We start from the raw sequence: 23552 nt of genomic DNA, 5'->3' as shown, positions 1-23552 counted from the left end.
TTTCATGAGAAAGTAGATGATCATGTATCTACACCCTATTTTGTGTTGTGGCTGGCCCACAGTGTTGCAACAAGAGTGTGAGAAAAGACGGGATGAAATAGTTTTGAGCCTTAGTTTGACATCTCAACAACCCTCATGCTCAGGCTGGCAATGCTGCTTGTGTTCACAGTTAAGCCTGGGAAATTAGCTCAGCCAGCCAGTGGCCACACAGGGGGTCATGGTTCATACAGGATTTCATCAAAGTTTCAGCCATGTAGGAAAAGCCACTAATTCATGGATGTAAGCTGGGAGCAAAAACTCACAAAGGACTAGTCTTTCCTTTAAGGCAGGGAAAACAAGAGCCATGACCAGCTGTAAACAAAGCCCCTCTCTTTGCCATGTTCTCCAGGACTAAAGGCACCTACGCAGATTTCTTTGGAAGGTGCCCTGAGAGTTTGGTACAGTGCCCAGCAGTCACACAGGGCACTGAGTATTCAGCTGTTGACAGAAAGACCAGACCCCAAAGCACTGTGCAAAGAAAACATGAGAAGCTGAAACAAACTCTTTTAAAAACTCCAAGTTACCCTGAGTACCTTCAGGCTGATAAATGTTTCATGGATGGTGAGCACGTGACAGACCAAGCGAACTAACATTGTGAAACAAACCTCTCTTAGGACCCATGTTCCAAATTGTCAGCATATTTTAAACAATTCCAGGAGTAGGGAAAATCCACTTAATCTGAACAGAGTGATTCTTTGCTCTAAGGGATGAGCTTTTTGTTGACTGTGTTTTAAAATGGAATTCTGCTTTAATTTTGAGCCTTTGAGCCCCTTTGTACATTTTTTCAGGGTCCTCACATGACCGAGGGGCAGGGCTGGGCAAGAAAGGAAAGAGGTTCCCAAGCAGTGTCTTTTGCTTATCACTTTTTAGCTGGTATTTTTCTGTAAGAAAAATTTAGACTCTTCCCAGCATTCCCGCCACCATTTCCTGTGCCCAGCTTGCATCTGTTGTCTCCTCCTCATCCATAGTGGCATCAGAAGAAAGCAAAGTTACTCACCATCTGCTTATGGCTTGGGAAGAACGTTTGCTCCACCAGGGGGAACTTCTCAGGGCCCAGCGAGTTGAAGATTTTAATGAGCTGAGAGAACTTGGGGTGAGAGAGGGGGAACAAAAAACAGACACAGTGGATGTCAGTGACTTATTGTGCAACAGGCAAATGCTTGCAAAATGTTCTGACAGTGGTGAAGGAGGTGAGAGAAATGTTATCATGTCTTTCCCACCTTGCTTTCTTGACCTGAGAGCAGCAAGAAAATATGAAGCTGCTGTATTTATTCATGGCCAAGCCAGCCTATGTACACAAACCTTGGACTAAGGGAGCATAGAAGGGATTCAAGAGTCAGAAAGGAATCAGTTTGCATTTACTTAGAGATCTACTATGAACAAGATTTGCATTCAAAATGCAGCTGGGGAGAGGAGCCTTTCTTAGTAGAGGATAGAGCCAGGAAATCAGTGCCATCACTCCCATCAGAGACCAAATAAACCAAAGCTGTCCCTTGGATCTCTTCCTCAAAACCAAATCCAGGCAAGGCACTTTGTGCTGGAGGGCAGGAGAGCTGCTAAGGGACAGCGATTACAAGAGGGTTTGAATGTCAGACCAAGGGAGTAGAGTCCACTGTTAATCAGATGTGACATTTATTGTGAACCAAGGGTCCCCAACAGCCCTTCATGAATGACAGGAGAGAGAGGGGCTCATCTGCCTGTCCCTGTCCCATCTACCATGAGGTCTGAGGGAGGCACCAGTCTGGTATCTAGAGAGCAGTATAACATCAATGGGGACAGCAGCCCTTCCAGTATTTCACACACAAGGAAGAACATTTGTCATTGTCCCCACCCATCAGCATGAACTTCACCACTGTCACCACTATCATCACCATTATAAACCCTTTTATCATGCAGGGTTGTGCCCAACCAGACACAAAGCTCCCCCCATGGTAGGACTGATTTTTGATTTCTGTTCAGGTTCCAAAGCCCCAACAGAAGTGTAGCACATCACAGCAAATTCCTGCTCCTCTTCAGCCATCTGTGAATCAAGCAGACTATTCTGTATGTTGTCTGCAGCCTCCTTGTTAGATCCATCATTCATCACCCAGAGAAAAAAATCAAAACTATAACGGAGAAACTTAATAACCATGACAGAAAATATTTCTGAAGTAGGGTTCATATACCAAAGAGAGTAAGAGTGATGCACATCCCAGAATCTCAGGAGGAGCTTAGACACAGTTACCACAGAGTGCTGAACTGGCACGACTGTTGGTGAAGTGGTTGGACTGGCAGCCACATAAGAGAATAAAGTGTTTGGTTCCTGCTGAGCTGGTAGATAGGACTGGGTTCCCCACTGAGTCCTATTCACAACGTAGTTTATGAATTGAATTCAGCTTCCAAGCCCCTCAGAATCAGGTAAAATCAAGGTAATTAATAAAGGTCTCCACCCTGGGCTGAGAAAGGACAGATTTTGAGTCTTTGCATGAGTTTCTCAAGTTGCCCATCAAAAGTAGGGATGTATTAATCTTGAAGGAGATCCCTGTGCCACCTAAGGGAAGGAAACAGACATCTAGGGAAGAAGGGAAAGAAAAGAAAGATCCCTTTCTTCCCAATAGTACTAGCTGCTTAGTCTTGCATGCTCTGAGCACTTCTGGGCAAGAGCTGGAGCCAGTAAAAGCACCAAATCACAACACCAAGGTTTCATTGCAGATAGAGAGAGGTACTGAGGATGTTTTCTGCTGAGTAGCCCTGTTAAGGCTCTTCTCCTTTCTGGGCTTCTGGGCTAGTCTAAGGACTCCAAAAGAATTGCTGCTAAGAAGTTGAAACTTCATTTGCTGGTGGAGAAGAACAAACCCTTTGAGAGTTAAATCTTGGCATGCTGTCAGTGTGAAAAAAAAAAATTAGGCTGCAAGGTCTGTGCCAGACCCAGGTCAAATGCTGAAGAGGCAGCTGCCAGCAGATTTGCAGACAAATGCAAAGAATCCTTTTCCTAATCTCGTAGTTCAAAACACAGCATTTAAAGAAAACCCAGGAAACATCAAGAGGCAACATGTCCCATCACTAACACCACCACCACCCTCACATGCATCAGCAGATAAGAGGAAAAACTCCCAATGTAGAATAATTATTGTTGGCAAGGAGGGTATTGATGTTGTGGAAGGAGGACAGCTTGCTTCTCTCAACTACTTGCACTAGCCCTGCACATTCTAGAAAAGAAAAACAAAGCCCTGTTTTGACTAGCAAGGTGAGCAAACAGGGCTTAAAAGTTAAACACAATGAGCCAGAGCCAGGGAGAGAAGGAAAAACACTCTGGCTGAGACCAGCCCATGCCCCTTGCTGTGTGTGTACGCAGCCCTAGTGAACCATGGACCGTGATGTTGAGGCAGTGTACAGTTTTCCTGGGAAAACAGTTCAAACAAAATAACTGGAACAACTGTGCAGCTGATAGACAACATTCTGACATGTTCCTTTTGAAGCATACAGCTCTTGGCTGTTGCTGAGATAGCGAGTGTTTCAGATGAGAGATTCAGACATCTGGGAGCCTCGTCACTGGGCCAAGCCTGCAAAAAGGTCTGACTTTGGTATTGCCCCTCATGGGACAGTTCCCTCCCATTTTCTCTTTTTTTACCAGTTGTTAGGGACAGGACATTGACAAAGAGACTCCCATGTTACGTGCTGCAGCAGGCTCTGAGATACCTGATAACAGAGCTCAAGTAACATCTCCCCATGCAGATGGGTAGGAATGTTGTTGTCAGTAGCTCTGCAAATATAACCACACCTTCCACATGCTGGCAGCAGTTCTGGCTTTCTGTCCTTCCACTGGTTTTAGTGAGATTGCATCCAGATCACAGATAACACATGGGGCAAGGCAGAGTGGCACAGCCTGGTTTTAGGTACCTGGAACACACAGGCAAGGGAAATGCCTTGGCCTGACAGTTTGGAGATCAGAGTTACATGCAGGGATTCTATACAGAGAAATAAAAAGATCCATTCAGAGCATCTTAAGGCCTTTCACACATTTTGAAAGTGCCTAGGTCTTCAGGGAGCCTATATCCCTTGACAGTCAATAATAGTTTGACTAGGAGTCCCTGGACTCAGGAGAAAAACTTTATGCTGTCTGCTGCCTTACAGATGCAGAAGTTGCTTTGCAACTACCTGCATGCAGTGTGAGTACTACTCTGAGCATTCTTCCCACTGTATTTTGGACTGCAACTTAGAATTCTAACACAGAAATTATTATTAGTCATTGAAGCATTGTGCTTAGTGTGCTTGTAGTATTATTTCTCAATAGTTCTGGGATCATCTTAGATTTCTTAGATGTTTCTCTCAAAGTGTGAGACCCCCTGAATACTTTTTCTTTTCTCTCAGAAACATCCAATTCAAATTGTGCCTGTTTTAATCTTTGAAGAAGTTTTTGTATGGCAGAAGTGGAAACCTGGCAAATGTCATTAAAAATGGGGCTGCATGTTTGAGTAAACTCAAACCCAAACTCAGCTGATTGCAATTAGAGTTGCTGAGAATAAAACTGGTTGCAAACTGCCAAGGAAAAGCAGTCTCAATTTCATCTCCCTCCACAAAATCATAAACATTTCTATGAAATTGAATCATTTTTGGAGAAAATAAAAAATGAGAGTGAAAAGCACATTTCCCAAGGGTATTTAATTTCATTTCTTCATGCATCTCAACTGTTTTCTAGATTCAAAAGGTTTCCAATAATGTTTGTTATGCAGATCGCTTATTTCAAGATGCCTGTTTTGCAATCAAAGTGGAACGTGCACCGAAGTGTCCCTATCTCTCACTTCCCAGCTATCACAAAACCAAAATTTTCTGATTCTGCTGCCAGTGAAGCTTTTTGCCCTCAAATACCCCACTGCAATCTCTACATGAGCTTAAATACCATCTGAGCATTGCTCATTCAATACAATCTTAGATTGCTGAGCACGTTACAATCACTGGTTTGGGGGTGATGTGTGTGCAGGGGCAGCAAGGAAAGGAGACATTCTGCAAACCTATTTAAATTGTTTGCAAGTGGTTTCCTTGACTCCTCTGGGAAGGCTGCCTGTGCCAGCTGTATTCCCTGTGAGGAAAGCATGGCACAACGAGACCCAGAGTAGCTAGAGCCAAGCTGCTGGCAGAGCCAAGTTCTCCCACACTGCCTTTCCAGCGCTGCTTTTTTTTTTTTTTTCTTTTTTTCTTTTTTTAATGTGCTAAGTTTGCTTGTTTTCTTTTATTTTAGCTGCCTAAAAATAGACCTTTGATATCTTGAGACCCCTTCAGACCATTAGAAACATAATTACAAGGCATGAGTTGCAAAGTGTCAACTAAGCCCTGACTGACTCAGCCCCAAAATCAAATGGAATGGACTACATGACTGTCAGCAAAAGGCAGTGTAAATGTGCAGGCTTTTTGTCTGGTCACAGGGCCAATGCACTTGTGTGTAGGACCAACTATCAGAAACAGTGTGGAGGTGTGGTACTGAGCCTGGAAGTGAAAAATCAAATGGGAACTGAAGTCAAATGTACATTGACCACCTATATAATGATGGCAAAGTGAGATTGTTCTCACCACCCTGATTATTGCATGACAGTAATTTTGGAAAAGATGTTTCTTTTGGTCTCAACAAACCCCAAAAATGTTGTAAAAGGGGTGAAAAATGAAATTACTCTGTTTATTACACCAGCCCATTTTACTAAGAAATTACTTAAATCCAACACTGCCCAATCATGGAAATAAAGTCTGAGACCTCATCTGGACTTGAGCTACCAACCAACACACTGAGGACCACTAGGATATTTACTCCAAGGAGAAAAACAAAAATAAACCCCCACTTAATTAGGTGATGAGGAAGATAGTAATCATTTGCTACAAAAATTTCATCTCACCCCAAGATCAATTTGTTCAGTGAGTAAGGGAATTCCTGAAAACGCATGTAAGAGTTTTCCATGGTTTCATATTGGAAAGCCCCATCTCCTTCTCACATCCATATAGCTGTAGTTTGTTGCTTTGAAGAATGCAGGAAAATTTCCATTCTGGAAGCATCAGTGATCAGAGAAGACATTTTGGGACAAAACTGCTTGGAAAACCCATACGCCAATTCCAAAATGGTATCAGGACCTGACTCCCTCTTGCAGGTGCTGCCATGGCTGGCCTTACTCTTGTGGCTCATGGTCAACTTATCTCTTCAACACTCCTGCTTCTGAAGGTACAGCTGCCTTGGAGCTGGTCACAGAAATGGTCTAGGGATTTGGGGCTAAGAAAATCCAGTGATAATATTTGTCAAGGTTTTCTGAGATTTTCATGTGAACTTGACAAAATTTAAAGAATGGGCAAAGGGATCTTCCAGTGCAAAATCAAAACACTGCCTTGTCCTCATCAGGAGCTGACCCAGCCTAAGTCTTTGCAAGGTGCAGTGTTTCAGGTTCAATGAACCAACACTTTATAATAATATTGCATTTAGTTCTGGGACTGCTGAGAAACTGCATGTGTGGTGATTTGACCCTCACTGGACAGATTTTCTCTACCTCTTCCCATGTGGGTCCTTCCCAGGGACCTTCCCTCCTCCTTCCTAGCTGCACGTCAGCTGTTGGTGATCCTTTTGAGTCTGGGACAAGGGAAACATCCTGCTCAGGGTGAAGAAATAGCACCTTGATACAACTAGAGGCTGGTAAAGAAGTAGCGCTGGTAGGTTTTTTCATCCAACAGCTCCCATCTGGATTCCTAAGGTTGTTTAGATTTTAACCTAAAGAGACCAACTCCTCTGAAACTTCTGGAAGGCGAGCTGGGCTTTCTATTGGTGCCAGAGATCCCCTCTGCAGTGCTGACAGGCAGCAGAGCTGCATCATCACTTACCACCCAGGGCTTGCTGCAGAAGTTGTAGATGGAGTAGAGGGAGTTGACTGTGTGGACGCCACCGTACTGCAGGCCGATGATGAGGCTGCGGAAGTCTTCCCCCAGTGCCATGCTGTAGGCGTGCTGGCGAATCAGGACAAAATCCGGCTTGAAAGACCTGGAAGAGACGAGGAGAATGGTGTTTTACTTTCAAATGCTCCAGAAGCACTTCTTACCACTCCTTGTTTCTTTTCCATCCTTCCCCTTTCTTTTCACTAACAGGTGTTGCTCTTCTCTTGGGCCTCTCATGGTGTATTGCTTGTCTTATAATGTAATGAACCCAACAAAACCCCCTAGTCATTTATAAAAATGGAAAAATCCAATGTAGCTGCAAATGTAAGAGCATAGAAACAGACCAAACAGATTTTCTGCAGTTTCCATGTCACTCAGGCATGCACAGGAACAAGCCGCAAGCAGAGCCAAGGGTCATAAATTCACTGGTGGGGGGATTCTCTTTTGTTTCTAAAAACTTGGCCGTACTTGGCAAGCTCATTGCAATGTGCAACACAGATGAGGGAGCAAGTTTGTTTCCTGATGATTGAGCTCCGTATTGAAGCAATGCCCAGTGGGTGGGAAGATCATAAAGGATTTCAAAAAGGTCTCATACACATCCATACATTGACACACATTCCCCCTTTAATCTGTTTACTACGTACGCAGCACATCCCCGGCTTTTATGGCAACAAGTGAAGGGCAGGCATGGCAATGTAATTAATCAAATGAGCAGAGCCCCTCATAAGCTGCTGTGGCTCATGGCATGGACTTCCAGAATATTATTTAGCAAGAGTGAAGCTTGGACTCCTATGGTTCAACAGCAGCAGCCCTCAGCTAATGCACAGAAAAGTGAGGCCCTTTCTAGGTAAGCCAACAGGCAATGGATTATCTTTCAAGCAGCCAGATTTTATTCCTTGCTGACACTCCATCTTCAAAGCCATTCAAAAATATCTGGAAACAGCAGCTGGAAAGAAATGGTTCCCAAAATGGTGCTCAGCAGTTCATTCTCAAAGGAAGGGGCTTTTCCACGGAAAGAAGGGATTATTTTACAAGTTAAGAGAGGTTGCATCAAGGACATTGAAAAATTTCCATGCTGTATTAAAGATTTTCAGAGAAATGAGCTCTATAACCAGGTCCCATTACCTCACTACCCTCCAACATTTTCCTTGCTAAAAGACTATAATTTCTATCCTTTGGATGTATGAGCTGGAAATACTTTGGGTTTATAGCCCCTATTTATATTTCCATCATTCTGGCAGGGAAATGTGAGATGGTGACTCTGGGCCAGATTGTGGCAACAAACACTGTACACAAACCCCAGCACAGCTTTGTTGTTTTAAAGATGTTTATTTTGTTTGTTGACCTTGGACTTTTGTTATCACCCGCCTGAGACACCGTGAGGAGCATGCTCAGCTTTTGTGGTGCAAGAGGCCAAGCTGTAGAAATGTTGTGATTCCCTCCCATGGAGTTTTTTAAATCTAGGCATGTTCTCTAATGTACTTGGCACCAAAGGTGGTGCTTTCCTCCAGCAGCAAGATGCATAATGAGCACCATGAGGGCTGTGCTATTGCAGCTGATTTAGGGACCTCCCTGGTATCAATGGGGATGAGGCAAGCGGTGACCTCCACTGAGAAACATCAAGTGAATACAAATTTTGGAAAATCTGAGCTGCTCCATTCTGCTGGACTTGCTGTGTAGAAAGCACCCTGGAGGCAGGCACAGGTCCCCAAGAAGGATTAACCAGCTATTTAGGACCAGGGCTCAGTACCTGTGCTGAGTTACTGAACAGCTGTGGTGCCTGAAGAGGCAGGAGCTCCGGACATGTCTCTCTTCATCCAGCTTTCTGAGAGGGGGAGGACACAGGGTGGCTGGGAAACTGCCTTCATTTGCTTTACTTTTGCCAGCCAAAAGCTCAGGAAAAAAGCTCTTGTCTTTTCAGATCCTGGCAAAGAAAGAGTTTCTCCACTTAGACGATGGACACAAGAATACAGAAGTAATGTAGAAAAGCCTATTCTCAAACTCTGTGTCCTGTAGGAAGGCAGGGCACTCTCTCATGCAGCAGATGAGGAGTGAATCTCTAAAGCGAAGGTGGACACTGAATCCCTGTTTTGAGCTGTTGAACAATGTGAATGTTCCCATGGATACTGAGAACAAGGCAGTGGAGTGCCAGGCCTGGGACTAGCTGAGAATAAACATCAGCTGAAGAGCACCAGAGCACCAGAGAAAGGGAGACCAGCAGCAAAATGAATAACAACCAATAACATTTCTGTGCAGAAAGCAGCTCCCCAGCCTGCTTTGTGGTAGAGAAGATGATTACAACAATTCCTGCTGGGAGGTTTCATGCCTTAAAGAGATCTCCTATTTCTTATTTCTGCATATAGCCATAACTCTGGCTTGCTTCCTGGTCCTTCAGCTTTTCTCATTGAAGCACAAAACAATTTGAGGGCATAAAGAAAGAACACAGAAGAATACACTATTTGCATCAGAAATAGTGTGATCAACACATTACATTGTCTCCCTGTGCTGAGCACTGGTGAGGCGGCCACACCTCAAATCCTGTGTTCAGTGTTGGGTCCCTCACCGAAAGAAAGACATGAGGTGCTGGAATGTGTTGTAGTGAGGTGGGGATTGGCCTTTTCTCCCAGGTAACAAGGTGTAGGACAAGAGGGAATGGCCTCAGGTTGTGCCAGGAGAGGTTTAGTGGATATCAGGAAAAATTTCGTCATGGAAAGGGTTATCAAACGTTGAGACAGTCTGCCCAGGGAAGTAGTTGAGTCACCACCCCTTGAACTGTTCAAAGGGTGTGTGGATATGGCACTTAGGGGTGTGATTTAGTGGTGAAAATGGCAGTGCTCATTAATGGCTGGATCAATGCTCTCAGAGGTCTTTCCCAATCAATTCTGTGATTGTCAAAATTCTTCTGTATGACCCCTCCCACTGTGCATAATCACTTGCAGCCAAAGGGTGCTTTACATTTCAGCACCATGATGGGTGAGAGAGCTTTTTCCTGGTGTTGTTGGAGAAGGATGGGCTCTCCTGCTCTCTTTTTAGAAGACTGACAGTCTTACAAGACACTTTGCCCTTTGTGTCAATAGAAAAAGATCTTGCCAGGACACTGAAGGCAGCATCCTCATTTCAGGTTCTGGCTACCCTGCATTGTTCTAGGAGACTTCATTCATCTTTCAGATACTTCCCAGGGATCAAGACATTCTGACTAAATTCCCTTCCAAAGCCTTTCCTACCTGGCATGACAGAGAGAAGAAGAGACCTGCATAATTTAACAAAATGATACAACAAGTTTTGCATTACTGGCAATTAATGAAGCCTTCAGGGAATCATCTGAGGCACAAGTCCAAGCCATAAGAGGCTGCAACTTTTGCCCAAGAAGTGCAAAAAATCCCTCAAAAAATGTAGTGCCTCAGGTGTCTGACACCTAATAGAAAGTGGCATTTACAAATAGAAACACGATCTTTTTGTGTGTTGCTTTGGTGTTAATAGCATTGTTATTAAATTACTGAAAATTTATATGAAATGACATTTTCCCCTATCTCAGTGTTAGATTTAACATTCTGTTTGATGCTTTAGTAAAGTTGAAAATTCGCTAAAATAAAAAGTCATTTCAGTCAAAACCTCATGTCATATTTTCTACAGAAAGAAATAAAGCCTGCTATATTAGTATATTAATAAGGCCTGAAGTTATTCAAATAAAGAACAAATGTGACTGCTTATATAAATAAGATAACACAGGGCTGGTTTTAAAAAAAAAGAAAGCAACATAGAATAAAGAATAATCTCTCCTTACTAGGCTGGAGGAGAGAAGCAGAGTTTGTTTTGGGTTTTTTTTTAACATTATAATAGAGAATGGCTGAGTAAAAAACATGGGAGGTGTGGGAGATTAGTGCGGCAAAAGCAGCAGGAGCCAGGAATCACAGCTGCAGTAGGACCAATACCACTATAGGCAGATGAGGACAGCCTGGAAGATGCTCTGATTTGCTTCTCAGCCACAGGTCAATGCTCAGCTAACCAATAAATCAAGTCACACATTCTCTGAACTGTAGTCTGGCAGTCTCAAAAGTCTGCCATATATTTTACTTCTAAACAGATTGGCATTGACAAGGAAAAGCATGTGGACTCAGACAAAGCCTGAAGGTAGCAACAACCACACCTGCCAACACCAATTTGCCTTCAAAATGCTTGTGATCCTAAGCTTTTACAAAGGTGATCCAAATACTTTCCAACATCACAGAATAAAGTCATAGAGTAATTTAGGTTGGAGAGGATCTTTGGAAACTATCTGGCCCAACACCATGCTCATTTAGGGCTAACTTTGAGGTGACATTAGGATGATTGCCGTTCTCTGGAAGAAGCCTTAGTAAAAACCCATGTGGAAAGGAGACAAATCATGGCAGGATTGATTGAAAAAAAATAGCTGATCAAGACTGAAACAATGTACAAAAGTTTTGAATCATTCTTGTATTTAATCCTGGATTAACTAATTATTGAGTGCTCTAGACCCTGGCGGCTTATTCCTTACTGGAAAGAATTACTGTAAATGCAAAAAGGGTCAGGGAGTAGTTCAGTAGCTGGAATGCTCCCCACCCTGGTCTGCTCAGAGTGACTTTTTCTTTCTGGCAGCTGCCTGCATGCCAAATGTTTTCCTGATAACTGTCAGCATCCTGCCTGCATGTCGGCTGGGCGCCAGCTGCCGGGGAGGTGAAGGGGGACATTATTCATCTGGGACATCAGCAAACCCCAAGGGGAGAAGTAGGCCTCCAAGCAGCTGTTTAGCAGCAGGAGCTGAGGTGGAAGTAACTGAGAATAAATACATAATCATCACACTCCACTGTCTCTTTTGTACTCCCTGCTAAAAGAAAAATTTAAAAAACTATTAAAAAGAAATTGAGGACAGGGACAGGCAGGTGAAGAGAGGGGAGATATCAGTGAAAAAACCAATGTTAGATCATCCCCCATATGGGAATAATTTCTCAGTTTATAAATGTTTACTAGAGGTGTTAAATTGCTTCATATGTAACTGCAGCTTGCCAGGGTGTATACCCTGTTAGACACCTTGCCCCAGCTCATTGTCTCTGCAGGGTATTTCAGAGAGGAAAGTGGCCATTTGGCACACTGGTCCCTTGCCTAAACTGAATTTTCAAAAACTTACAGGCTGTTACACACACTTCTCCATTACCTTTATGAATTGCCATGCCATCGATAGAAAAAATATTGCCCAAATGTTTCTCAGTGTTAAATGCATAGCCCATATTGTACTCCACCGTGCGGCACTTTCTGCGAAACTTGGGAGAACCATGTGTTCAACATATTTTTCCATCTGGCTGCTAGAAACCTAAACTTTCCCTATCAGTTTCTGAAATTTTTTTCTCCTATTTGCAACTTCACATAAAAATGCAGAAATTTGGTTTGGAAGCAGCAAAACAACCAACCAATACAACAACACCTTGCCCCTGAAACAACAATAATAACTACAAAAAGATGTTTTATAAAAGACCCTAAGTAGGGTCAAGAATTAAATTAAAAATACAGGAATTTGACAATGGCTAGAATTTGTCTTTGGCACAAGCTTCTTAGAACATGAGAAGCTGGACAACGACCTACTGCCTACCAATACTTGTTACATCAGTGTCACAAACAGCAGCTACTCCCATGACCTTCCTGGGCATTGTCCCTGTAGAAGAACTACAAGAAACTATCAAGTCTTGTGAACAAATTGTCCTGGAGAGACAAGAAAACATCCTCCTAGCAACGTGCAACTACTGTGTGGTGAGCAAGCATGGCCTCTGTAGGATGGAAAAGCTCTATGCCCCTTTCAGGTAGCTGCTTCTCAATGGACCTTTGGGGTGCATGAACCTACTGGGATGGGAAAAATGCAGTGGGCAGAGGACAGTGTCCTCACTGGGCTCTACAGAGCCTGGCATCCTGGAGCAGACAGACCTTTTTTAGTCAGACAACACATCTCCTGGAGCCTGCAAGCTCTGAATAGCAGGGAAACACCTGTGAGTTGGCCAGTTTCTTCTCTACCTCTCCTATGAAAAAGGATTTGCCTCCTCATGCTGTGACCGTACTGTAGCTTGCAGTGTGAAAATGTGCTTAAGGAAAAAAGCACTTTTAGGGATTTTGGGGATGGTGATTCAACAGGCTGCTGTCCTGTTGTCACAGCACAGGGAATCGTAGAAAGACTGAATCAACTGGAAGCAACAGGAATGCCAGTGTTAACTACAGGAATGAGTGGGCTTGTGTGGACAAACCGGAGAATTCACTGACCCCACCACGGCTGTGAGTAGCAAGGGCACATCACCCAGGGAGACACACACCTTACACACACAGGCAACATTCAGGCAAGGCCTGTAGGGATAAACATCATTCCATGGCAGAGATCTTCCCCACAGCGAGGCTTTGTCCTGGGTGCTGTTCCTCTTTCCTTTGCTGCCATTTTGGACACCCCTCTACACTTGCCAGGGCCATTTCTCCTCTCAGGGTCCTCCCCACGTCAGACCCTGGGCACCTCCTGGTCCACCCACTGCTGTCTGCGCTGTGCTTGCATGGAGCCTGCATACCACACTCTAATTGTGGTATGGCCACCACTCTGATAGGTCCTATGCAAACATGAAAATGTGCTTTCTCTCCTGGATGATTGGCCCAAATGGCAAAAGAGGAAGCTCTACAGGGAGACAGGAGATGAGAGCAGTCTGGTGTATGATTAATTAATATCCTTAAAGGTCTGAAATGCTCCCAAAGACATTAGTATTCCCCAGGTAAAAGAGCTGTCCAGATTTTCAACATATCCCTGCCTTATATCTACTGGAATTAATAGCTTGAAGTCCAACAGTCAAGCATTTAATTGAATACAGAATCTGAGATCATAGTTTGTGAGTCTAAATGGTCCCGTCAGAAACAGACACAGCCCAAATTTTCATTTCTACTTAGACATTTATAATATCCTGAAAGCATAAATGCATCTCAGAGTGGGTGCAGTGCTAACACTGACAGCCTCTTTACACTGCCAAAATATTGATATGAAGGACCCTTCAGAGGAATGTGAAAATAAAAATCCCCTTCCTCACATCTAACCCCAGTAAAAGTGACACAGTCCAAGAGCTTTCTAGAGTAAATTAGATTCCAGATGGTTCACTCTCTCTTTCTGTTTGTGTGGGTAGACCTGTCCAAAAGGAGGTTGTGTATGCACTGGGAGGAGAATGAAGAATCCACCCAAGTGTTTTAAAAGTAGGTATAAACCACACTTGTTTTTACACACTCTTTAGTACTCCACCAGTACTTTGCACCCAGAAATTATTCCATTTCTCTGCTGTAAGAATTGCTATGTCTAAGTTGGTGAGGGATCCTTTGGGGTGAATAAACATTACCTCCTGCTTCCCATATTTAACTTTTCAATAGGGAAAGTCTGCTGCCAATTTTTTCCAAATAAGTGCAGGGGTAACAAGGACCAATGTGTGGGAGATTCCCCACCAGTCCTGGCTGAACCCAACACAGCTCCTGGTGCCCAGCTCATCCCACCAGTGTCCTCAGTCAGGGCAAGGGTTACAGGGCACTGACATAGAAAAGTGCTTGCTAGAGGCTGCACAAGATCCTTCATGGCCAGCTCTCGTCTGGGGGAAATGTGCTGAACAGGCTGATGGAGCCTTCACAAACCATGGTGGAACTGGCACAGAAAACACAGATGCAGTTCTTTAGATTTGTTAGATGATAGCCTCTGTCTCCAGTAGCACATTTTGCTGACACTATCTCAAATCCTCCACCCCCTCCTACAGATGTGCAGAATGTAGTAGCTAAAAAAGAAAAGCTGGAGACCCAGAACATTGTTACTGTAAAATGAAATTTTTGGAGCCACATTTGTTTTAAAACTCAGGCAAGCAAAGTAATGTCTGGCTTCAGTTAGATTGTTTGCTAACTTGTAGCTACTTATTTCAAGATGTACAGGCTAGGAGTCATGTATATGTCTTTGCTTTCTGTAATTGCCAATAATATTTCTAAAGCATCTTTTTTTAAAAAATATTTTTATTTTTTTTAATTGTCCTGAGGCAAAAGAGATAAATGGTGTTATATCCTCTTACTAGGCAATTTATCTTCCTGGTAAAAGAACCACACTTTTTCCTGGTGCAGTTCAAATCAGTTGACATGGGATGTGAAAGAATGCCTTAACTCCAAGGTGTCAGAAAATATCAAGTGATCAGCAGAAAAAAACTTTGGTTTAAACTTTGCTTTACAGGTGCCATATGGTATTTCCAGTTTAAAGAAAGAACTAGACCTTCTCCAAAATGATGGAATTTAATAGGCTAATAAATTGTTAGATAGCTTATCAGCAAACATAATGTCAAATTGGAGAGGGCAGCCCAGTAGTTGCTTAACATGAGTATGAATATAAATCTTAATTGTTGCTCTTAAGAAATTTATTATTTCAGTGATTTAAATCTACTGCTCTACAGTATATTCACTGTCTTTTCCCTAAACTGCTACATTCTATTGCTCTCCCTTTGGAGAGGAATGTGAAGCAGGCAGGGCTCCTGCAGGGGGGAATCCCAAATGTGCTTGTTAGCAAGACAGTGTTGTATTTACCTCCTTATAAATTGTCAGTGGGATTTCCATTACTCTGGGTATTCAAAGAATATGATGAGTATTATACTTCACCATCTAGGAGCATTCTGACTTTTGACTGAATGTTTTGCTCAATAATTAACAGAGGCCAAATAAGTGATGGAACAAAGATGACAGCAGCAGCAGGTTTGGTGCACACATATGAGCTGAAGGAGTCTCCCTGTGGCTGGGCACTCGGAAAGGTGTCTGTAACCAGGTAGGACATGGCTGTGGATGGCATGGTGGGACTTGAAGGGAGTGGGAAGAAGCTGTACCCGTGTGGTTGGGTCAAGGTGCCTCTACACGGCTCAGTTCCACAATTTGCTTTCTAAAGTGAAAAAGAGTTTTAATTTTTATACCTTCTAGAGTGTTGCTAGGAGTGGCTATGGAAGCTGGCTGAGCTCTTAAACTTACTGAGCTGGGCACAACAGCACAGACACATCAGCACAGGCTGTAAACAAATATTTGCTGATTGCAAGGATTATGGCATGTAGCATATGCTATATAAATTTCATATCCAGACAAGTATATATTTACCAAATCTGCTTTGCACAATGCAAATGTGTCCTTAAACATGCATGGCCGAAAACAAACAAACAAACAAACAAACAAACCTCCTGAGCTAATGCCATTCAAAACTCCACATAATTCACATATAAATATCCATGCAAAAATGGTAGCTGGAATACTTGTGTGTTCACTGTGAGCAGAAACATGAACACCATGCCCAATACAGTTTTGTAAAATAAATTTTGTCTTCAGTTTCAGTTTAATAGCTCAAGATCTTTCTGCCAGATGTATGAATGGCTTTGGGAGGAAAGACACAGGAAGGAAAATGAAGATGTGATCAACCTAGGAAATGGTTCTTGGGAAACCTTCCAGCACCAGGAGCAAGCAAACACAGGAGTGCATTAGCACTGCACGCTGTCTGATGAGTGCTCCAGCGGCTGGTTCATGGGACATAATGCTTTGTTTCACTCAGAAACAGACATTTGTGGGACAGGAGAAAGCAAATGCAAGTAACAGACACAGCTTTAAAGGTTTTTAGCAGAGGCTCGTGAAATTTTACCGAAGAACAAATGGAGACTTGTGGATGTACTAAGAGAGATGTTAAGACCTGAAATGAATTGATGGACCACAGTCATAGCTAATTGACAGTGACATGTTTTGCTTTGCACTGTTTGGACTGGAAATGAGATTTTGAGAAATTAAACTGAGGCCAGCATGCTCAAAATTAGAACAGTTTTTCAGCTGTTCTAATAATTCCTTTCAAGAATATCACTGCATGCTACATTATGTGTCTCTACCTCTAACTTTGAACTAGTTGCAAACAGACAAAAGCATTGATTAAATATGTCAACAGTATTAAACTCAAAGATCCTGAATACACCAAAAAGTGCAAAGGAACTGTACAAAAAGAAGCAGGGTTGCTAAAAAAATTAATTTGGAACAAAAATGAGATTTCAACACAAACAGAGAAAAGCTATTGTATCAAAGATGAAATGTAGAGTTGTAATGACAGAAACCCATAAAGATGAAGGCTTGGGAATAATAGGGTGGAAGGTAATATTGGCGAAGGTAAACAGAGGCATCATACACAGATGTGACACTATTCTTTCCATAGAACTTGTAAAGCTGCATCTAACATTAGCTCCAAGTTGCTGTTGCTCTGGTGCTTGAAAGAAGGGGAGCATTGCTTTTGGGAAGTGAATTGGATGTGTGATTGGAGAAGCATTGCTTGGGAAAAGAGTCTGCTTGCAATGACAGCAATTATGAAGTAATGCTAGTAGGACAGAAATTCCCATCAAACAGAGATAGGTATTACCTCTGAGATATACCACAGGGCAAGGCCAGAGCACTGGGAATCTCCCATAAGGAAAAGAGTGGTATTTCAGGAGCAAATCAGGCTACAAGCATCAGGATCGTACAATTACAGAATAGTTTGCATTGGAAGGGACCTTAAAGGTCATCTAGTTCCAACCCCCTTGCCATGAGCAGGGACACCTTCCACTAGGCTAAGTTGCTCAAAGTGCCATCCAACACTGAGCACTGCCAGGCATGGACATCCATACCTTCTCTGGGCAGCCTGTGCCTGTGCCACCCCCACAGTAAAGGATATTTTCCTGGTATACAACCTAAATCCACCCCTATTCGGTTTAAAGCCATTTCTCGGGATCTCCTCTGGTCTGGTCTGGTTGGTGTGATTGGGAAGATCCCGAGGTGTGTCTCTGTTAAAAGTCTCTTTTCCCCAACCCAGCAGCCGAACAAGGAGTCAAGAAGTCTTTGGTTCACGTTCTCAAGGTTGTTTATTATTTTTTTATCTCAAACAGTTTCTGTCTGGCTTGCCAAGGTCTGTTCAGCAGGTCAGCTCAAGGCACACTCTCTGCCTATCGAACTGGTGCTATCTTTTATACTAAAAACTATGTATACTATGTTTACAATTATGTTCCAATACCTATCACCTATGTTAGACAGTGACTTTCTACTCTAAACCAATCTGTGAATGCCAACATCATCCTGAACATGGATGCCAGGGAGAAAAAAGAAGGACAGGGCACGCCCAAATCCCTCCATCTTGGAACCCCTGACCCCCATGTACAGAATTCCAAACCCCCCTGTACAAGGTCCAGAACTCTCCTGCACAGTGCTCCAAAATTTTTCCCTTCACCCTGTGATTGCTACTGCTATGCTACTTAAACTTTTGTGACCTGTAATTCTTCATATAAAGTTGGTAATTTGCTCCATGGGTTGAGATCGAATTTCCAGGTGTCTTTGGCTTCCTGCCAGGGTCTCCAAATCCCTGCCAGGGCTTTGAGCCATCCAGGGCATCCAGAGAGATGTCCTGGGTTCCGACACCATTCCCCCTTGTTGCATCACTACATGTCCTTGCAAAACTCTATTGTAGTACCCTTTAGGTGCCTGAAGGTCCCATAAGGTCTCTCCTTCTAGGCTGAACAACTCCAACTCTCAGCCTGTCTTTACAGGAGAGGTGTTTCAACCTCTTGATGGTTATCAAGGCCCTCCTTGGGACTCGCTCTAACAGCTCCATGTCCTTACATTGGGTGTCCCAGAGCTGGATGCAGTGCTTCAGGTGGGGGGTCACCAAAATAGAGCAAATGGGCAGAATCGCCTCCCTTGCCCTGCTGGCCATGCTTCTTTGGAGGCAACCCAGGATGTGGTTGGCTTTCAGGGCTGTGAAAGCACACTGCTGGCTTATGTCAAGCTTCTCATCCCCCAACACCCTCAAGTCCTGCTTCTCAGGGCTGCTCTTGATCTGGTCATCAGAGCTTAGTGGCTATTGCCCTGGGATCAGGGCCCAAGACAGGTAGGCTAATGAAGTAGGGCCACTGTTTAAAATGAGGGTTAGTTGACAGAGAAGGAGAGAAGAATCAAGGGAGAAGAAGATCTGTTGTCCCTTTTATTGGGAGTCTGGAGGCTGAAAAGAACCTGAGAAGGAAGCATTTGCCGTTCCATGAAGGGTCTAGACCAGAAACAATGACTGTATGGCATAATGTGCACCTGAGACCTGATACAAACCCACCAGAGTCAGGCCAGCCTTTTCACCACTTCCAAGAATCCTTGAATCTACCAGGATTGTGCTGCCCTGATTCAGATATTTGTCACCCTGTGAGGCCAACCTGCTTGCCCCAATATTGATCCACAAAGCCCAGCTTCCAAGACCCGCTGGTGCTCCTCACCTGACCACCTTGGTGCCGTTCCTCACGACCTGCATGTCCACCATGCAGCCACCCATGACGTACGCAGCCAGGTTCAACTCGGAGAACTCAGCCTGGAGTGGAGCAAAAGGACACGGTGTTACTCGAGGTGGCAGAAACACAAACACGCAGACACACACGCAAAATTTTCTTTGTCTGGAATGTGCCTTTCTTTCTTTTTTCTTTTTTTAATTTTTTTTTTTTCCCCGTGAGGCAACTGGAGATCCAATTATAGCTGGTTTGCCCTGAGAGACTGCAGAAGTATTTATGGCTCCCACACTTGGGGTGTAAAAGTACATAGGATTAGACTTATTGCAGTAATAAGTACTGAAGGAATTAAGAATGAGCAGGCTGAAAAAGGCACAGAGGAAAGAATAATAATAATAATAACAACAATAATAATAAAAAGACGTAAGGTCATTTGAATTAAAATTCCAAGTTTCCACTTGGAGACATCCATTTAGAATTATGTCTGAGTTGGCTGCCGTGCCACTGGCCAGCTATAAACCTAATACAAAAGATTTAAACCTTTTTAAACCTCATTATGTTGCAGGAAGGTGATAAGTGGAGGTCACCTGATGCAATTTGCTTACTAAGATTTTTACTATTAAAGAGTTAGAAAAGCTGGGTAAGCTACTAAGAGAGCTGCTCAATCATTAAAGCACTTTGTATTTTAAAAGAGGCATGACTTGCAAGGCTGGAAAGTTTGGCAAGGGATATTTCAGCCATGGGAAGCAAAAAGATACAGGGGTGATTATGATAAATATAAATAAATAGGTCTCATTTTTGGAAGCAGAAAATTTAGTCCTCAGGTTTTTTTCCCCTTCCTTTTAAGGCATTTTTTCAGACTTAGTATGATGAAGACTGGGCAGCAGTAAAATCATCTTCTAACCAGTAGTTGTCTAATACCAGAACATTCAGATGGTCCTGCTAATACTCATGACTTTATTGAGATCCTTGTACTGTTTAATGTTCTTCTGCTATTTCTATTAGTTGGAACAAAAAGATAGTGCCAGGAACAACTTTTATGCATTAAAAAAAAAAAGAAGAAAAGAAAAAAAGAAAAAAAAGTGTATTTTGTCCTCATAAACTCATGGAAAAAACTTGCCAATGGAGAACTGGTGCACCTGTAAATGCTCAAAGGCCAGACGACAAATGAAAAAATAATTTCCAACTTTCCTTTTAAAATCTGTGTAATTTTAAAGCAATGGCTGTGGACTGGTGACTCGATGATGTAATGAGATTTCATGTCTGCAGCTCTGCGTAAACTTTTTAAAGCAACACCCTTATGCAATCTTACATCATTGTAACTCCCAATTACAATGAAAAGAGGGAGAAAATTCCTATTGCCAAGAAATAAATTCTGCTTCAAGCACAAACACACACAGACATGCTCACAGGGAGGGATTGGCAGTGGTTCAGGTGACTGCCTGGGTTTTACTCATGAGAGTTTGCACTGTGTTGCCTTGGCCACAGCCACGCTTCTGCAGTGACCCTGTCAGATCAGAGATGAGAAAACACTTACCCCTGAGAGGCACCTGCCTTTTACACATTTGAAAAATCTCAGGAGACCTAGGGAGAGAGAAGTCCCCCTTGGACAAACTCAGTGAGATCAGATGCTTTGGGCACCATCACTGATCTCCCCAACAGGTCGTGGTAAGCTTGCTGTTTTCCACACTAGCTCCAGAGGCTCTGTGGACTGGGGAGACGAAAGGATGTTTTTTCCACCTCTGTGTCTTCATGTGCCTCAGAGATGTCCCACTCTGAAAGCAGAGTGTTGTCAAGCTGGACCTCCAGCTTCTATAGCTAGGGAATGCACCATCTGATGTGAACACCAGTGCAAGAAAGGGAAGTATTAGGTCTGTGTTTTCACGTTTTTTATGCTTTTCTTCCAAAGTTTTTTTTCCATGATGGTTTGTAGTAAAGAGCTTAACACTCCTCTTTGCTGGTGGTGAAAATGGGCAATCTTCATTCGATGAGGGGCACTTGCAGTCTGACTAAGTTGGTCTGACAGGCGTTTCCCTGGGGCAGTCAGGCCAAACAAAGCTGTGCTCAGACACCTGACCTGCAAACAGGCCTGAGAACCCCCCGAGCTGGTGAGTACTTCATGCCAAACTGCCAGGACCAATTTCAGGCCCTGCTAATGTCAAGAGCCAGAAGAAAAGGAGAAATCCCCTTTGGCAACCATTGTCCAGGGAACACTGGCAAGGAGAGAGAAGTGTAAAGAGGGTCTGGGGGATTCAGCTGTCTCACTCCCAGAATGTCCAGATCTACAATCAGAGCTGAGGGACAATCCTGACCTTTGCCTGGCATTCACTTCTGCTTTAACAGACAAAGTTAAGGAATGCTGCTGCTTTCATGTAGCTGCTTTGTTCCATCCAACAGGCCGCTGCTAGATGGCTTTTGGAAGAAGGCTAAAACCTTCAGTCAGCAGAAATTGTTTCCTGTTGATTTTCCAGTGCTCTCTGTATTTTTAACTTTGTGGGTTTTGTAGCCCGATGACTTCCCTTGGCTGGGATTTCAGCTCTGAGATCATCTCCAGCCTGAGTTTACCTTGCAGACAAAGAGGTCTTTGAAAGCAGCCCCGTGCAGATAGAGTGACAGGTAACTATGCATAAAACAGGAGAGCTCAGCTCCCCTTGGCCTTGCAGAGTCATTTGCATTAGGAATCATGGAACAGAAGAAGGCATTGCATTAGCCTGATGGCGTTTTATACTTTGCAGCAGTGCCAGTGGCTGCAAAAACATTCAGGGCAAGAGCAAACCATATATGACAAATGTGACACAATCTGTTTTGAAGAATAATGTAATAAGAGTGTGGGAGTAGAAATATTTCATACCTCTGTGAGGCTCAGATGTGAGATGATGCCCACAGCTACTTTGATCACAGTTTTGTCAAAAATGCCTCCTTCAGGTATTAAGAATTGGAAGACTCTCCAAATCATTTGGACTAAACGTTAAGGTATGCTCAGTTTCCATCAGTGTTCTCTGTGTGCTGGAGATCTTTTTGGTGAGCTATTTTAGAGTGTCTGTTTCTGTTTCCTGATGTTAAAACAGGAAGATATTGTCATTTTCAATCACACAATAGTAGAAATGCCTGGCTTGGTAGCTATGCCTGTTAGTGATTTAGGGGAAGCACATGTTCAAGGTGTATTTTAAGCATTTTTCATAGAATAACAGAAAGCTGCATTGGAAGGACTTCAAGACATCACATAGTCTTTCTCTCTTTCCTAAGGCATGACCAGCTCTGCCTCTGCCATTGTGAGCAGATACTATATAACCTTCTTCTGTCTTCCATAGATGAGGAATCTCCTCTGGCAGTCTGTACCTTAACAACAATGAAAAACAATGAAACATTTTCCCAAAGCCCAATCTAAATCTCTCCCCTTACTTTTTAAGACAACAATTTTTGGTGTCAATTAACAAAATTAGTCCCATTCTTGTAAGATTTTCTTGCAAGTGATGTTTTTTGTTGCTGTCACAGGGATTCTCTCTGGCAGATCCACAACTTCTTCCATATGTAAAACTGCCAACCATATGCTTGAGTATGGATTTGTTATACATGCAGCAGTGTGACTATTTTTTAACTTATATTCTGGCTGAGGTCCATTGTAATCCTTGCACTGCTTTTTCTGGGCTACTAGCCTGGTCTGTGCCATGGCTTAGGCACTTAGGATGAGGAATTGCTACTGTATAATCAAATCTCATACATTCCTCTGTGGATTTTATGCCTTATTTTTTGGTGGATCTTCTAATAAGTACAAGGAAAGGCCCACATCAGGCTGCATTCCTAAAGCAGCACATTTCACTACAAAAATTACAAGCATCTCAAGGGGAAAATAAGTAATCCCTAAATCTTGCACAGGCAGAAAGGTGAGCAGATAGTTTGGATGCCTGTGGGATGAGGGCTGAGGCTATGCATGCATGCATGCAGAATTAGAGATTACACATCCTGATTCCCTGTGTCTTTCCCTGAGACATTTTCCCTTGGGCAGGCACTCTGCTCCCCACCTTTCCCCAGTACTAGGATTGCTCTCTGGAAGAAAAGAATGGAGAGAGTCCATCTGTGATGTGAATACTGCTTTGTGGCTCCAAGAGCAGCTTCCTCAAGTGCTCTTCACAAGTCCTGAAGCTGAGATGCATTCTCCTAGGCTAGAGAAAATGCTGGTGCTGAAAGTCCACGTGCCTTTACCCATGAGAACACCTTTTGGTGCATCAGCTCTGATGGTATTCAGAATTGTCTCTTGAGCTTTCATTTCAGAAGTTACGCAACTACCTGAAAATTTGAGGTTTAGAAAAAGCACATTTCTAAATATTTTGATCC

General features: G+C 43.2%; 1 protein-coding gene across 1 annotated transcript in view; it reads right to left on the bottom strand.

Annotated features, from left to right (window-relative positions):
* Nucleotides 1-23552, bottom strand: part of SYN3 (synapsin III) — a 189981-nt gene that overhangs the window by 129790 nt on the left and 36639 nt on the right. The window contains exons 4-7 of the mRNA XM_041416911.1: nt 19212-19303; nt 19152-19154; nt 6871-7027; nt 1037-1126 (exon numbers count right to left, since the gene is read on the bottom strand). Of these exons, the coding sequence (XP_041272845.1) occupies nt 1037-1126; nt 6871-7027; nt 19152-19154; nt 19212-19303 (342 nt within the window). The remainder of the gene's footprint in view (nt 1-1036; nt 1127-6870; nt 7028-19151; nt 19155-19211; nt 19304-23552) is intronic.

This window comes from Onychostruthus taczanowskii, unplaced genomic scaffold (genome assembly GCF_017590055.1).
Source record: "Onychostruthus taczanowskii isolate IOZ18803 unplaced genomic scaffold, ASM1759005v1 scaffold53, whole genome shotgun sequence".
Lineage (NCBI taxonomy): Eukaryota > Metazoa > Chordata > Aves > Passeriformes > Passeridae > Onychostruthus > Onychostruthus taczanowskii.
This window is presented reverse-complemented; position numbering and strand designations above follow the sequence as displayed.